Raw genomic sequence first — 17,204 nt, 5'->3', positions numbered from 1 at the left:
GTTGAAAATAATGCATGAGAATTTGTTAACAGTAGGAAGCTCATGATTGCATGAGTGGAAAGCAGAGTTACATGTAGATCTCTGGAGGGAAAAAAATGACACATACATACAATTGGAGTGTTTTCTACATAGTATCTATGAAATACTTTCTTTCTTCTGTTACATCTTTTTCTCTGACACTTCCTAGGGGTTTATGAAGCAGCATCACTAAGACTGGGGGCTTTCTGGTACAACAGCATTTCTTGGAAAGCCTTTGTTTCTCACAACTTCGACTCCTCTGTTCTGTGGAAGAAACACAACTTTCACACGCAGTCACTAACAGGACCAAAGAGCTTAAGAAAGGTGAAAGGACAGTTAACTATGGCATGGTCTTTACTTAACAGTTTTCAGATGGCCTTTTGGGAAAAAAATCAGTTTCAGAGCAGTGGTGGCTGCTCAATCTTACATACAAGACAATGGATCTAGGGACATCTGCTGACCGGGCCATGTATTTCCTTAGTTAACCTTCTAGAACCAATTGTCACATGCCTGGCAGGGGCATGGGGGAGGGAGTATACCTCCTGTCTCAAAGATCATATTGCTCGGAATTGTGGACAATCAATAAAGATATTTTGGCACACTCAGGTGGAGTAAGGATCGTTTTGTTTCCATATTGACAATGATTAAGAAAATACATATACTGCAGGGGAACTTGATTTAAAATGAGATTCACCTTTCTTGTGCATTTTCTTCCCTAAAAAGCCAAATGCAGGACAAGTCAGCAACCTAAAGAAAGGAGTTTTGTAACCATGCTTCCTTGAACTTTGTAACTTTGCCTTCACTGACTGCCCTCTGCCCTGTATTTTACATTTCTTCCCACACTCCCAGATAACAAAATCATTACAGCCGTAAGAAATCTTATTTATAAAGAGGCTTTTATACAAAGAGTTCATAACCCTGTCGCGTAACCATCAGTGGATATTTTCAGCCAAACAAAAATTAAAGTTTTATAATGACAAAGTACAATAAATGAACCTCTATTTGATTAATTACACGAGGGCAAATGTGATTTACAGTCAAAATCCTGATTCTTAGACATATGAGCTTTTTTTTTCCATTTTTATACATTGATGATAAGGACCTAAGACAGATCTTTCTCAGAAATGGTCTCCAATATTCCAGCCTCAGGCAAAGGAGGCCCAGGGGAAGGAGCGGGCAGCCACTCACTCAGTGGCAGGAGGGTCAAGTGGTTCTGAAAAGATGTACTTGTTTAAAATGTAGGGTGCTTTCATGGACTCAGAAAGTATATGCCATTGAAGAGTAGAATAAAGATCCTTCCTGAGCAAGGAGTATACTATGTGATAAATATACTTAAGTCATGTATAACCTTCCTATTAATGTGATTTTATACAAATGGTACGTACTTAATTGTACAGCTTTGGAACAAGACTTACCCAATAGAACAGGGGTCCCCAACTTTTGGGATATGGACTGGTACTGGTCTGTGGCCTGAGAGGAACCAGGCAGCACACAGCAGGAGGCGAGCAGCTGGCTAGTGAGCCAGTGAAGCTTCATCTGTATTTACAGCTGCTCCCCATCCCTCGGATTACTGCCCGAGCCCCGCCTCCTGTGAGATCAGTGGTGGCATTAGATTCTCATAGGAGCCCGAACCCTGCTGTGAACCGCACATGTGAGGGAACTTTGCATGTTCCTTATGAGAATCTAGGTTGCGTGTTCCTTATGAGAAGCTAATGCCTGATGATCTGTCACTGTCTCCCATCACCCCCAGATGGGACCGTCTAGTTGCAGGAAAAGCAGCTCAGGGGTCCCATTGATTCTACATTATGGTGAGCTATATAATTATTTCATTATATATTACAATGTAGTAATAATAGAAATAAAGTGTACAATAAATGCAATGCACTTGAGTCATCCCGAAACCACTCCCTCTCCCAACCCTGGGTCTGTGGAAAAATTGTCTTCCATGAAACTGGTCCCTGGTGCCAAAAAGGTTGGGGACTGTGGCAATAGAATATTATAATTATCTTTATTATCATTCTAATCATTAAGATTTTCAATGGACACAGAAGAAGAAGAAAATACATCTTGACCTAGAAGCTTTCATTTAAAAAGAACCTACATGAAACAGAAGGCAATTAGTTTCAAAGTTACCAAACACAATAATAATTTAGTCCTTATTTCAATTAACAAATGGGAACTTAGGTATGGCTTGCTTACAAAATACTCCTCAAAGCTTGTAATTAAAATTAATTAAACATCAAATGCCCTAGGAAACCTCATTAACTAGTGGAATCCTGACTATCTTTTTGTAGAGCAGTTATTTTGAAAAGTAAATAATCACTAAGCTTAAATATTAATACATCAGATTTAAGAAAATCTGTCAATACCTAATATTAATATTTTACAGAGAGAAAAAGCCCAAAGACAAAATAAAATAAAAATGCAGAGTAGAATCAATTCTTAGCTACTTCCCACAGCTTGTTATCAACAAACATATTTTATGGTACTTTCTTAACTTGAGTAGTCATGTGAGGCCACTAATTCTGTAGGCTGGGCATATCCAAAGTAATGAGACCTGGCAGCACCAGGAGCTGGCCTGGCCAAGCCTGAGGAAGGGAGTCAGTTTTCCAAGGCCACTTCTCACCTTTGATATTTCTGTGTAATACCAGTTTCTTGACACTTGTTCACAGCCTTAGAGCCTCATGTGGCTTTTTCACAGGCACTCTAGTTCTTAAAACCCCTGACTCTGCCACTAAAAGATTATGCTATTGGGATCCACAGGGTGCCAAGCATTTCTGGAGCTCTGTTTTTGGGCTTATGATGATTACAAAGTTTGTGATGATTCCACAGTTATGTAACTAAAACATAATACCTACCTTACCAAGTAGACGTTTTAAAAGTCAGATTAAAAGAATGTTTTGCTATTTTTAAAACCAATTGTGTGTTTTTATCATATCTCAGAAACCCAGCAGAATGAACTAGCACACCCACTTCTGGAATGGGAGGCTGACTGACCCCCGTGGTAGCTGGCTCTGCCCATTTGCTGTCGGGGTGGATATGTCCACTCCCACCCACCTCCTGACTCTTTGGAGGGGCCTTATGTACCTGGAAAGTGTGACTTCCTCTCTCCACTCTTTAGTCAAGGAAAGACAGCGGGAAAAAACCTCTAAACAGTGACTGTCTACCTAACCCTAAACTGGAATCCATCCTATATTAAATTATTGCTATTTATTATAAATGTTTACCAAGTGCCAGGGAGAAGTGCCAAGTTCTTTGCACAGTACAAAAATGCAGTGAAGATGTTATTATCCCCACAGGAACTGACTCAGGGAAGTTAAATATTTTGTGCAAGGTATGAAGCTACAAAGTGGTAGCGTGAGGATTGAAATCGATATACAGCTCTCACATGCAATGCTGCACGCCTCTAATTATCTATCACATAGCGAGGGTTCTGCCTGGCTGAGGCAGATTCAGATGCCCCAACAGACTTCTCTATAGTTAAATCAGTTTTTTGCAAGCACCTACTAGGCTAGGCCCATCAATCTGGCATTAAATTTACTCTTTAAGTCCCATTTTTCTCAAACACCAACAACACAGTGTGCTTCATTAAAGAAACTTTATGATGAACTTTCGGCCTTCTAACAATGAATGCGTGCTACCAACCCATCTTAAAACTTAGTTCTTAAACTCTGTTTCTCATAAGCTGTGGGGCAATCTTGTCTATCACAAAGGTTCACAAATTCATCAACACTGCAGTAAAACATGGTTGAAATCAGTGGTTCACAAAAGAGCTTCTTTTATGATTTTCCTTTTACCAGGAATTGCTATAATATCAACCACTATCCAAGAGGGAATGTGTTTTTTTTCTGTTATTAAAGACAGATGGAGGCTGGGCACGGTGGCTCATGCCTTTAATCCCAGCACTTTGGGAGGCCAAGGCGGGTGGATCATGGGGTCAGGAGATCAAGATCATCCTGGCCAACATGGTGAAATCCTGTCTCTACTAAAACAAACAAACAAAAAAAATTAGCCAGGTGTAGTGCCGTGAGCCTCTATTCCCATCTCATTGGGAGGCTGAGGCAGGGGAATCGCTTGAAACTAGGAGGTGGAGGTTGTAGTGAGCCGGGATCGCAGCACTGCACTCCAGCCTGGTGATAGAGTAAGACTCCATCTCAAAAAAAAAAAAAAAAAAAAAAAGGACAGATAGAGAACACTGACCACTGGGTGCTGGGGTCCTCAGATAGGATACTGCTACACAAATGGTTTCAGAAGAGCTGTGAACCTGCAGGGTTATTTTGTCTGTTTTTCTGAGACTGAGTCTTGCTCTGACACCCAGGCTGGAGTGTAGTGGCACGATCTCAGCTCACTGCAACCTCTGCCTCCTGGGTTCAGTTGATTATCCTGCCTCAGCTTCCGGAGTAGCTGGGATTACAGGCATGCACCACCACACCAGGTGTTGTTGTTTTTTTTTTTTTTAAAAGTACAGACCGGGTTTCACCATGTTGGCCAGGCTGGTCTTGAACTCCTGAGCTCAAGTGATCTGCCTACCTCGGCTTCCCAAAGTGCTGGGATTACAGGCGTGAGCCACCATACCAGGCTGACCCTGCAGTTTTGATAACTATTTGTAACTCATTGCATAGAGGAGAACAGACTGGAAGTCAAATGCTCTATTTATAGCATCTTGTGCAATATAAAGTCTTCCCAGCATTGCTCTCCAAAATGGCATTTTCTAAAGAGGGGGAAAAGAAGATTGCTCTTGAAGATTGCCTTTTGTAGAGTACATCTGGGTAAATACTTTACATATCAGCCAATAACCAGAAAATCTACCTGATGAATAGACGCCTGCAATGTTATAGAATAGAGAATGTGTTTAGATCAATAAGGATAATCCACTCAAAAGGGACTGTCAGGTCATTCTGATCTGGGGGCAGCTTGCAAAATTTTAAAAAGGGAAAATGCCAGACTGGGCATGCTCCCTCAGTTGGGCTCAGATGCAACAGTTCTAGGTGTTGCATCTTGTCTATTTCTTGAACCAGGAACTGTTTACTTTTCCCTGTGACATTCCCGTTAGGAAGAGAACGGCCTCTCATATTCCAGAGAGGTTAGTGTCAGTGTTTTGTTTAAAAACTTATTAAACATGGCTGGGTTCAGTGGCTCATGCCTGTAACCCCAGCACTTTGGGAGGCAGAGGTGGGTGGATCACTTGAGGTCAGGAGCTCGAGACCAGCCTGGTCAACGTGGTGAAACCCCATCTCTACTAACAATACAAAAAAATTAGCCAGGTGTAGTGGCACGTGCCTGTAATCCCAGCTTCTCAGGAGACTGAGGCACGAGAATCACTTGAACTGGAGAGGCAGAGGTTGCAGTGAGCCAAGATCGTGCACTGCACTCCAGCCTGGGCAACAGAGTAAGACTCTGTTTCAAACAAAACAAAACAAGCATAAATAATTCTTAAACAATCTTTACAAAGATATAAGAGGACTAGAGCACACAATTCTAGAGCATCAAATACAAAGATACAAAAGGACTAGAGCGTCAAACACAAGTGAATATGCAAGGTATATTAACAAAACATACGAACGGGATTAAACGGATGACTCTGCCCCCAACGATTTTCTGTTTGGCTCACAATGTAGTTTCCCTGTTTAAGACACAAACAGAAAAGGGTTGACAAGCAGAGCCCAGAGGATGCCAGAGCTGCAGCACAAGTGGGGAGGAAGACCCCCTTTCTTTGACTCCTTTCCGTTGCCCTGGCACCCTCTATTCCTAAGGACCTTGTGAGAGTTGTCACCTTCCCAGCTAATATCTAGCTGGTGAACTTTCAAGTGAAGCCAACATCTTTAATTACTGGGTAGGAGAGTTGGCTGGACACATGGCACATCTCTCTCCCAAGACCTCACTCCACCGGAACTATCCAAAGAACTTTTACTTAATTCTGTGGGAGCACTTAAATTTATGCCCCATTAAAGTTCCCTTTTGAAAATTACAAGCTGAAGCCACATCTAACAACTATGATGTTCTCTGGATCCCACGCACATCCTAAAAATGGAAAATTCATTTCATGGTCACAGAACCAATAAAAAACATGACTTCATTTGAAATGCCTAAATTTTTTTAAAAAACCAAATTAAATGATTTCAGGTGTTTATAAAAAAACTCATTAGGTTTATAGCATTCTACAAACACTGGACACGCTCTGAAAAGATTCTCTTACGTCATAAGAAATTACAGCTTAGACTGGAGGCCAATTTTTTTTTTCTTCTGTGAGATTTGCTTTTAGTTTCAAATTTAGCGTTTCTTTTTTAGTACCAAGGTCAGAGTTGGACCTCTTAATATTTATGTTCTTACTCATCTTTCATTAGCCACAGAAAAAACAAGTGATGCTAGTTTCCTACCTCCAGACTCGGTTACATAAATGATGCTGGGTGTGACCATCTCGGATAAGTCTGTAAGTCAGTCAACAAACATGAGCCCCCACTGTGTGCCAGGTAGGACCCAAGTTCAGTAGGAAAAGCTCATACAGTCATGTTTCTATTGAAGGTCAGAGTCCCAACCTTCAAGTAACACGAAATACATAGCCGAATTAAGACATCCCTCAAGTTCCGGGAGAACTTGTTTGGAGGGCTGCCCCCTTACTTTTTACCTGGCTTTTGATGAACATTCTTAGGGAATCACTGACATAAACACAAGGGCCAACGACCCCAGCTCTATCATTAAGTTCCCTAAACAGTCCATGACATTTAGTGAATACAGGGATCTCTGGGCTTGTGCCTGATGGTCCCCACAGGATCCTGTAAGGAGCAAGGGCAAGTCCAGATCTGTAGCTGCTGGGCAGCTCTCACGCCCTGCAACAAAAGGCCAGAGGTGGGTCCTCTTAGGAAAGCTTTGCAGCAATGAGGGCTCTTTATGGACAGCTAAGCATGGAGCCTGGCACAAACTGCTGCCTGACACCCAGGGCTGTCCATGCCCTGGTGCCAGTCTCTCAGTCAGCACTGCCCATCCCTATTTAACTGCCCCACAGAACTCCTTGTTTTCCCTCGTACATGCTTAAAGCTGCCCCAGCTTCCAGCTCGTTGCTCATGCTGCTCTGTCCGGAATGTCCTTCTTTCTCATTTCTCTTCCAATTCAGGTACATTTTCTAAACGCATTTAAAATGTCACAATCTCCATGGAGGTTCCTCTCATTCATCCCCCGACTAGAAGTTTCTCTGTCGCCTCTGAATTCCCCATACATTCTCTCTCTCTCATCTTCCTATTGTTTATCACCTTTTAACTTGTATAACAGTCATTTCTTTTCATCTGTTACCTTCCCTGTAAAACTGAGAAGTATGAGGGGCTAGAGTCCAGGTTTTCTTGATGCCTGTATTTCTAGCATCTAGCCTAGTAATTCCATAGTTTTAAAAAACCGGGTTCTGCACAGCCCCAGGGTTCTAGAAAGGTATCCTAAGATCACCTGGTAGGGGCAGAGTGGGCAGGGACCCAAGGAAGACCGCTTCCCCACAATATGTGCTTTGGTCAGATAGGTTTTGATTTGAACTCTTCTATATATTGGGATTCATATAATTCTTTTAAAAAGGATTCTTCTAGAGATAGAAAAAAGGAAGCCACTGTAACAGATATTGTCAAATAAATTAATAAAATTACACTTAGTACCTGTAGCTCTTTCTCCCTCAGGGATAACGAAATTCAATGATTAAAAATGAATAGCAAAGGTTCAGAGTGGCTGTCAGTCGAAGAACATGGTCAAAATAGAGGGCCCTTTCTTTTGTTCTAAACAGAACTGTACCAAAATTTTAGTTTTACATTAAAATCAAGCTCTGAGTGAGTTACGTTTAAGGTGTTAAATAGAACTGCCCTGGCACCTGGTTCTGTGGGGGGGGGGGGGGGGGGGCAGGGTGTGTGTGTGTATACATTAGCACATCCACTATGCTTTGATCTCAAAGTAACTTCCGGGGTATAGGAGAGAGTTGTAAGTGAGGCTGCTGCCTCTTGATTTTCCTCTGCTTCCCCTCCCACCACCAAATAAATTTACTCCTCCTTCAGTCTTCCCCATCACAGTAAATGACAATAATATCCATTCTGGTGCCCAGGTTAAAAATCTAGGCGTTTTCTTTGATTGCTCTCTTTCTTTCATGCCCAACATCCAATTCACAAGTAAATATTGTTGGGTTTACCTGTGAAACAGTCTGAAGCAGTCGTCCCTCTCTGCCAGCCACTACCAGCTGCCGCGGTTTAGGGCCTCACCACCTCACACCTACGTTACTGCAGTCGCCTCTTCTCTGCCTCCCACCTTCCACTCTCTTCTCCCTATAATCCATTCTCCCGGCAGCAGCAAAAGTCATGTTTAAAACTCTACTGTTAAAAACTCTCCAAGAGGTTCTCATTAGACATAGAGTAAAACTGTAATTTCTAACTGGTCAAAATAATCAAGCTAGCATGTATATCTCACTCCAAACTAAACAAATTTGCTCACTCTGATAATCTTCAGTTGGGGAGTTTGAAGAAAATAAAGTAGTGGATGACTGAGCAGAGAGACAGTTAGACTGGCACCTCATTCAAAAACAGAAATGACTTACGGCTTCAGATTTGGGAGGCACTGGAGGTGGAGGTAGGGAAGTATCTGAAGATTTCATTGCTGCTCCCAGAGTCCCAGGGATGGGAAGAGGAGAAGTTGCACATTTAGATCGGACAGAACCTCTAAACTGATCACATCTGCTCTTCTCGCTTAGGGAGCGAGTGAGAGGCTGATGGCTGGGCTTGCCTTCCTCCAGCCACAGCTCTTCATAGGGAAGTTCTGACTTTCCCGGGAGGCCTGTTGATTCTTCACTAGCTTCTGGGAAAAGGTAGTCACTCCCACTATCTCCAGAGTCCTGGTAGGGCAGGATGTCATGAGGAAAGGGGGCCCAATCTCCCCCCAGGTCCCTGCAACCATGAAGGTTCACCTCGCTGTTGCCATGGAGATTGTTGCCATACACACAGACCGAGAGTCGGTGGAAGGACTGAGTGAGCTCATCGCGGGCGTAGCTGAGGGAGTTGGGCACGTGGTTGTGGCCAGAGCACCGGCCCTTCTTGGGGCTCTTGCAGTCCTCATTCCAGTCGGTTTTCACATCACGGACAGCCCGTGAATACTCATCGATGTCGAACTGTTCTTGGCAGATACCTAGCCAGTGATGGACCAGGGTTTCGGGCCATCCCTCTCCCTTCACCAGGTGTTCTGGGAGGCTGAACTTGGGGACAGTCAAGTGCAAAGGAAAGTGCATGGGGAGGATCTTGTTGTTCCGCAGCACACAGCAAACCACCACCGTCTTGGTCTGGATGTTCACAAACTTATAGCGGTGCCCCTCACGGATGAAGTGGAGGTCGTATGGGTTTCTCGGTGGAGGGCTTGGCACAGTCACATTCACAGGAAGCCTGGTCTTCTCCACAATGTTGCGGATGGTGTGTTCGCCCTCTTGCATCTGAAGTTCCAGGGGACTTCGGGTGCTAAACCTGCCCTTGCACTGGAATGGAAGGCTAATGCTTTCGTTGGTCCGGTGATTCATGCAAATGAGGCATGGCATTTTGCCTTTTCCCAGCTTGCTTATGGAATTGAGCTTCCCAATCTTTTTGAAGATTGTGTTGAGTCGTGACTTTTCCTTGAATGTCTTTGCATAAAGGATTTCTGCTTGCCCCATTAGAGTGAGTTCATCCCCAGTACACAGGGTGATGTTGTAAACTTCAGTGTCTTCATTGCATTCACCTGAAGCAACCTACAATATAATAAAGCACATTTTAGGTTCATTTCCTTTGATCTACTCATGCAAAGAAGAACTTCCTATTAAGACCCACACAAATACATACACAGATGAAAATGCTGTGCTTTTCTTTAATACTAAATTTAGACACTTGGTTTTATTTTTATTATACTTATGTGGTTAACAATAACTACTATTTGTTCAAGATGATATTAGTCTAGAATTTTATAAACATCTCTTTTCTTTATATATGCAGAGTAGTCTATCATATGGATACTAACAGGGACATTGTAATTTTTTTTCTTTTTTAGTTATAAATGTTTTCATGAAGGCTGATGTAGAAAATTCCTTGTTTTCTATTATTTAAATTTAAATTTTTTACTTTTTAAAATTTTACTAAATTTTTAAAATTTGAAATTGAGATAAAGAACTTAAAAATGTGGTATTTCTCCATTTTTAAAAAATTATACATCCATTATTTAATTGGAAGAAATATTTAAAAATACAAATATAAAAATGAAGAACTTCTATGCTATCTTATCACTAAAGATAATCTGTCAAATATAAATAGAAAAAAGAAATAGAATTGATTCATCTATCTCAGAGATACAAACAGATACATATATACACAATTCTGTTACCTGAGTTTCTAACTGTATCCATTTCCCCAGGGCATATACTTCATCAATAGTAATACTAACCTAATGTATTCCATTTTGTATGAATGTGCATTATTTGACTAGCTCCCTACTCTAAAATAAAAATATAGATGGATTTTTTCCAATGTCTAGCAATTATAAATAGTACTGCAATGAACTTTTTTACAGCTCAATTATTTCCTTAGGATAAAGTACCAGAAAAACTGCAGGGACAAAAGCTATGCATATATTTGTTTTTTGGTTTTGTTTTGTTTTTGAAGACAAGATCTTGCTGCCCAGGCTGGAGTGCAGTGGCATGATCATAGCTCACTACAGCCTTGACCTCCCAAGCTTAAGGAATCCTTCCACCTCAGCCTCCCGAGTAGCTGAGACTAAGGTGTGAGCCACCACCCCTGGCTAATATGCATATATTTGAAAGGTCTAATATGCACTGCCCACTGTGTTTTCATCAATGTTATACTTATTTATACTTTTATCACTTTATGAAATTATGACTCCCTATACTCATACTGAAGTTTATTTCATGTTTACCAGTATGAGAGATAAAGCATCCATGCTGAATTAATTTTTTTATTTTAAATATATTTATTGGTATATTCATTTTTCAGTATTTATCTAATTATTTAGATCTCTTACTGATTACTTTTTATGTAAATGAAAATGTAATTTATGCTATGCATTTTTCCATTTGTTGTTTGAATGGCAATTTTATAGCTTAACTATTAAAGTTGTCTTTTTTAAAATGTAGTCAATATTTTCAAAATTTCCTTTGTGATTTCATTCTTGGGTGCTATGTTTCTAGCCAAGATGATACAGATTCATGATTCTGAACCAGGAGTGATTGTACCCACTAGGGGGCAATGTTTGGAGACAGTTTTGATTGCCACGACTGGGGAAGCTGCTGTTTGCATCTAGTGGATAGAGGCCAGGGAAGCTGCTCAATATGCTATAATGCTCAGGACAGCTCCCCACAGCAAAGAATTAGCCAGTGCAAAAATCTCAGTGGTGCTGAGGTTGAGAAACGCTGGTATAATTGCCAGTGTTTTCTTTTAATACTTTGCTATGTAGCTCTATTTTTTTTTAAATCCGAACTCAACAGGGAACGTAACTCTATTTACTCTGGTGGATTATTTAAGGTAGGTTTGCATGTGTGTGTGTGTGTGTGTGTGTGTGTGTAAATTAACTGAGTGTTGAGTACACTTCCTAAATAGCCATCCCTTTCATCACTAATTTGAAGCGTCACTTTTATTGTATACTAATATTATATACTTTTGTATCATAAATGTAAAATATATAAAGTATTATATACTAAGCTCATAAAATACATTCAAATATATACCCATATTTGCATTTATTTGGGGGCCATTTATCTTAGTGACCTTTCTATTTTCCCACTTTAACTATATTGTTTTTAATTTGTCTTCATCTTACATTTTCAGATCTGATAACAAAAGCCCTGAATTGTGTTTATTCTGACTCAAAAAGTATGTGGATGGCAGAAAACAAGAGAAATAAAGTCAAAAGTCAAAGGACAGACTGAAATATTTGCAAAACATATCACAGATAAAGAGCTAATATCTCTAATATACAAGTAGCTTCTTAAAAGTAAGGACCTGAGAACATCCTGGCTAATGCAGTGAAACCTGTCTCTATTAAAAATACAAAAAAATTAGCAGGGCATGGTGGCACGCGACTGTAGTCCCAGCTACTTGGGAGGCTGAGGCAGGAGAATCGCTTGAACCTAGGACGCGGAGACTGCAGTGAGCTGAGATTGCGCCACTGCATTATTGCAGACTGGGTGACAAAGCGAGACTCTGTCTGAAAAAAAAAGAAAAAAAGAAAAAAACAAAAACAAAAACAAAAATGTTATAGAAAAATAGGCAAAATATATGAAAAATTAATTAACTAACAAGACGTACAATAGCTTTCAAACCTATGAAAATATGTTGAACTTCTCTCCTTATAAGAGAAATGCCAATTAAAATTATACTAAGATACCATTTCTCACCTAACACATTGATTAAAAATTCAGAAGCTTGACATCACACTCAGTTGGTAAGGCTATGGGGTAAAAAGGATCCTTGTCCATAGCTGGTAAGAATACAGCATGATACAACCTGTGTGGTGGGGAATTTGGCAATATCAAGCCAAATGACATATGCATTTATCCCTCCATCCAGCAATCTACATCTAGGAATTTACCCTGAAGATATTCCTCCAACAATATGAAAGTACACATGTATAAGGTTATTCATTGCAGCATTATTTGTCTTTGCAAAATATTGGAACTCATCTAAATGCTCAAATATAGGAGGCTGACTGAATAAACTATGGTACACACACTTCCTGGTACTATGCAAAAGACAATGAGAATAATGAATCCAAGGAATGGATATGAAATTACTTGCAAGAATATATTGTTAAATAAAAAAAAGCAAAGTGCAAAAAAAGTTTATACAGTATACTTTTTTTTTGTTTAAGAAGAAAGGAAAAATTAGTATATACATTTTCTGTTTATTTTTGTTACAAAACAAAAACAAAAACAAGCACAAGGAAAAACAGAAAACAATGTCACTGGTTACTTACTGGAGCTAGGGACAAGGGAGGAAATGAAACCTTTCTGAGTATACCTTGCCACAGAGTTTTGACTTCAAGGATGTATGCTAATGTGCTACATATTTTAAAAATTAGGTCAACAAGAATCTTTTTTTAATTGTAAGTTCTGGGATATGTGTACAGAATGTTCAGGTTTGTTACATAGGTATACATGTGTTTCATGGTGGTTTGTGGCACCCATCAACCCATCATCTACATTAAGTATTTCTCCTAATGTTATCTTCTCTCCCTTAGACACCCCCCTCCAACAGGCCCCGGTGTGTGATGTTCTCCCCTGTGTCCATGTGATCTCATTGTTAACTCCCACTTATGAGTGAGGACATGCAGTGTTTGGTTTTCTGTTCCTGTGTTAATTTGCTGAGAATGATGGTTTCCAGCTTCATCCATGTCTCTGCAAAGGACATGAACTCATCCTTTTTTGTGGCTGCATAGTATTCCATGGTATATATGTGCCGCATTTATCCAGTCTATCACTGATGGGCATTTGGGTTGGTTCCAAGTTTTTGCTATTGTGAACAGTGCTGCAAAATAAATCTCCCTTTATAGTAGAATGATTTATAATCCTTTGGGTATATATCCAGTAAAGGGATTGCTGGGTCCAATGGTATTTCTGTTTCTAGATCCTTGAGTAATCGCCACACTGTCTTCCACAATGTTTGAGCTAATTTACACTCCCACCAACAGTGTAAAAGCGTTCCTATTTCTCCACACCCTTTCCAGCATCTGTTGTTTCCTGACTTTTAAATGACTGCCATTCTAACTGGCGTGAGATGGTATCTCATTGTGGTTTTTATTTGCATTTCTCTAATGACGAGGGATGATGAGCTTTTTTTTTCTTATGTTTGTTGGCCGCATAAATGCCTTCTTTTGAGAAGTGTTTGTTCATATCCTTCACCCACTTTTTGGTGGTGTTTTTTCTTGTAAATTTAAGTTATTTTAAAACTGAGTACAAATGGAAACAAATGCAAAATTCAACTGTTTTTTAAATCAACAAAATAACCACTCTGGGGAAAGAGAAATAATCCAAGTAGCTTTGGAATGCTGTCTGATATGGTTTGGTTGTGACCCTAACTAAATCTCACCTTGACTTGTAATAATCCAGGTGAAGATAATTGAATCATGGGGGCGGTTTCCTCCAAGCTGTTCTCGTGCGAGTGAGTTCTCATGATAGTGAGTTCTCACGAGATATCATGGTTTTATAAGGGGCTTGCCACATTGCTGGGCACTCATTCTTTCTCCTGTCACCCTGTGAAGAGGTACCTTTCTCCATGAGTGTAAGTTTCCGGAGGCCTCCCCAGCCATGCAGAACTGTAAGTCAATTAAATCTGTTTCCTTTATAAATTACCCAATCTTGAGCAGTTCTTTATAGAAGTGTGAGAACGGACTAATACACTTTGACCATATAATGCCAGTAGGGAAAAAACACCAATAAATACTCTGATCCTTTTGGTAGATTTGTTTTTCATAGGGATAAGGGTAGAACAACTCTGAATCAAATGTATGTGTATTGTAAGATTGAATGAATGGGCAAATATATTGATGTCTTGGGAGTACAGAGATTTCATTTTGGAAGGAGAGACAGAAACATGGAATGAAGAGCAGGAAAGGCAAGACAGAACTCCTTGGGGTTTGGATTGAAATTAGAGGTATCCATATTAACTCACACTTTTCAGCAGTTATACACACAGACACACAAACACACACACACAAACACACACACAGACACACATAAACACACACACACAAACACACACACACACAGACACACAAACGTGTATCTTAGTTTTTTCCTTTCCAAGCAACCAGAAACCGCCCAAATCGTTCCCCACTAAAACGAACCAGGGCTCCCTGGAGAAATTATGAATTCCAAGGGTAGGGCAGAAATGGTACAAGGTGTGCTTGGAACATTTTGTCGTGCCAGAAAGTAAGGTGCTCATAAGATGATGAGAACATGCCAAAAAGACACAGCAACCAGCCTAAATGAGCTCCTACTGCTAAAATCTGGGACAATTTGAGCATCACAATAAATAAAGACCACAATGAATTATAATCTATTGAATAAACAGGAACACCTAAGTCCATGCTGATAGCAAAAAGATGACAAACAAGGAAGACTGGAAAATCATAATTTTGCAACTTATTATTTACTTCATTATTTATTACTATTATACTTTCTACTATTATAACTTTATTATAGTAAAAAATCATTTTATATAAGAATCATCAATAGATGCCAAATTTATAGGAGTTTGATTAAGGAGGTTATATGCATGGTCTTAGTGTCTTTTCCCAGAATGCTTATTCACCGCAAGGGGAGAAAAGTAACTATACAGTGGAGAATATACCTTGGACAGTACCTTGACCAGGTTATCAAATTTAGTATCACCAAAGAGAGGCATACTGACATCCTCTACCTCTGAATGTGACTTCCTGAGAAGTTCATGACCTTGCTTATGTACCATTCTAGCCAAAACTACTATGGAAATCTCATCATGAGGAAATATCAGACAAACCCAAACTGAGAAATATTCTATAAAATACCTGGTGTATATTCTTAACAAAATGTCCATGCCAGAAAAGACAAAGAAAGGCTGAATAACTGTTCCAGATTAACATGAAATAAAGAGAAGTGAAAAGTAAAGCAATAAAGTACACTTTTGGGACATCCGGCCAACTTGGAATCAGGACTATAAATAAAAGTATTGTTATCACTGCTAATGTTCCTGAATATACTGTGTTTACATAAGAAAAAACCCTTATTCTTAGGAAATATACACTAATGTATTAAGGGGTAGGGGACATAATGCATTCAGAAAAAGGTAAGTTATATTACGCATGTGTGTATGTGTATATGGGTGGAGACTGGGGAAACGGGTAAAACAAATGTGCTAAAAAGACAAAAGTTGGTGAATCTGGGTAAAGTGATAGGGTGTCCTCTTTTTATTCTTGCAACAATTCTTTAGAACTGAAATAATTTTAAAATGAAAGGTTGAAAAATGTGGCTTTTCCACATAAACTTTAGAATCATTTTATCTATGGTTTGTAATGATAATTTTATTGTAGTACATTAAATCTACATGGTGTTTTGGCAAGAAGTGACATCATTGTAATAGCATTTCCAAAGAGGCACATAATTCTCATCATTTATTCAGATCTTTTATTTCCCTTATTAGTATTTAATTCTGCCTGCATTACCAACCCCTGGACACTGCTGTTGAGTCATAGTTGTTGAATACGTTTTACTGCTATTCTGCATGTCCAGTGTCTTACTGTAATAGTTCTTTTTTTCAGTTACTTCTCTTGGGATTAGGTGATTATATCTTACACAAATGATGAAAAATTTATCCTTATCCTTTCAATTTTCATCCATTCTCTCTCATAACAGAGTGGTGGTGGTGACAGTGAGCATTTTAGTGTTTCAGATTTTAATGAGAATATTGTCAGTGTTTTAATATAAAAATATGAGAAGTTTGTTTAAGATATTCTTAATCATGTAAGTAATGTCTTTCCAATACTAGTTTTCTAAAAGTTTCTACAGATAAAATTTTTAAAAGTTTTAATAAAATGTTGATTCTATATCCAATTAAGATGGTCATATGTTTATTTTTGTTGTTGTTGTTGTTTTGTTTTTGACATGGAGTCTTGCTCTGTCACACAGGCTGGAGTGCAGTGGCATGATCTTGGCTCACTGCAACCTCTGCCTCCTGGGTTCAAGCAATTCTACTGCCTCAGCCTCCTGAGTAGCTGGGATTACAGGAGTGAGCCACCATGCCTGGCCCATATGTTCATTTTTCACTTCTCTAATACACTGATGATATAATAGATTCCCAAATATTTAAATAATTCTACATGCTTGAAATAATCTCTACATGATCATAGTACACTTAAGACAATATTGTATAATTCTCTGATAGTACCTGATCTATGATGTGGTCATCTTTGTCACAGATAAGACTGGCCTACAGTTTTACTATGCATGTTTTATCAGGTTTTGGTATCAGGCTTACATTAAACCTAAGCTTGAATTTTTTTCTCACGTTAATAAAAATGTCTGGGTAAAGTAACTGACAATATTCATACCACATACTGAGTGGCGATCAGCAATATGTGTTTAGAAAACTAGGAAAAGCAACCTTTGTAAATAATTTCTTACCTTCTATTCTAGGTCATCTCTGTATAATTTTAATCTTTGGAAC

At 39.4% G+C, this 17,204-nt stretch overlaps 1 protein-coding gene across 9 annotated transcripts in view; it reads right to left on the bottom strand.

Annotated features, from left to right (window-relative positions):
- GAREM1 (GRB2 associated regulator of MAPK1 subtype 1) overlaps positions 1-17,204 on the bottom strand; it is a 319,538-nt gene that overhangs the window by 132,809 nt on the left and 169,525 nt on the right. For all 9 annotated transcript variants that reach the window (XM_074022667.1, XM_074022666.1, XM_045378109.3 and 6 more), the window contains one exon: positions 8,576-9,748. In XM_074022667.1, the coding sequence (XP_073878768.1) occupies positions 8,576-9,748 (1,173 nt within the window). The remainder of the gene's footprint in view (positions 1-8,575; positions 9,749-17,204) is intronic.

The sequence above is a fragment of the Macaca fascicularis genome, chromosome 18, assembly GCF_037993035.2.
Source record: "Macaca fascicularis isolate 582-1 chromosome 18, T2T-MFA8v1.1".
In the NCBI taxonomy this organism is placed as follows: Eukaryota; Metazoa; Chordata; class Mammalia; order Primates; family Cercopithecidae; genus Macaca; species Macaca fascicularis.
This window is presented reverse-complemented; position numbering and strand designations above follow the sequence as displayed.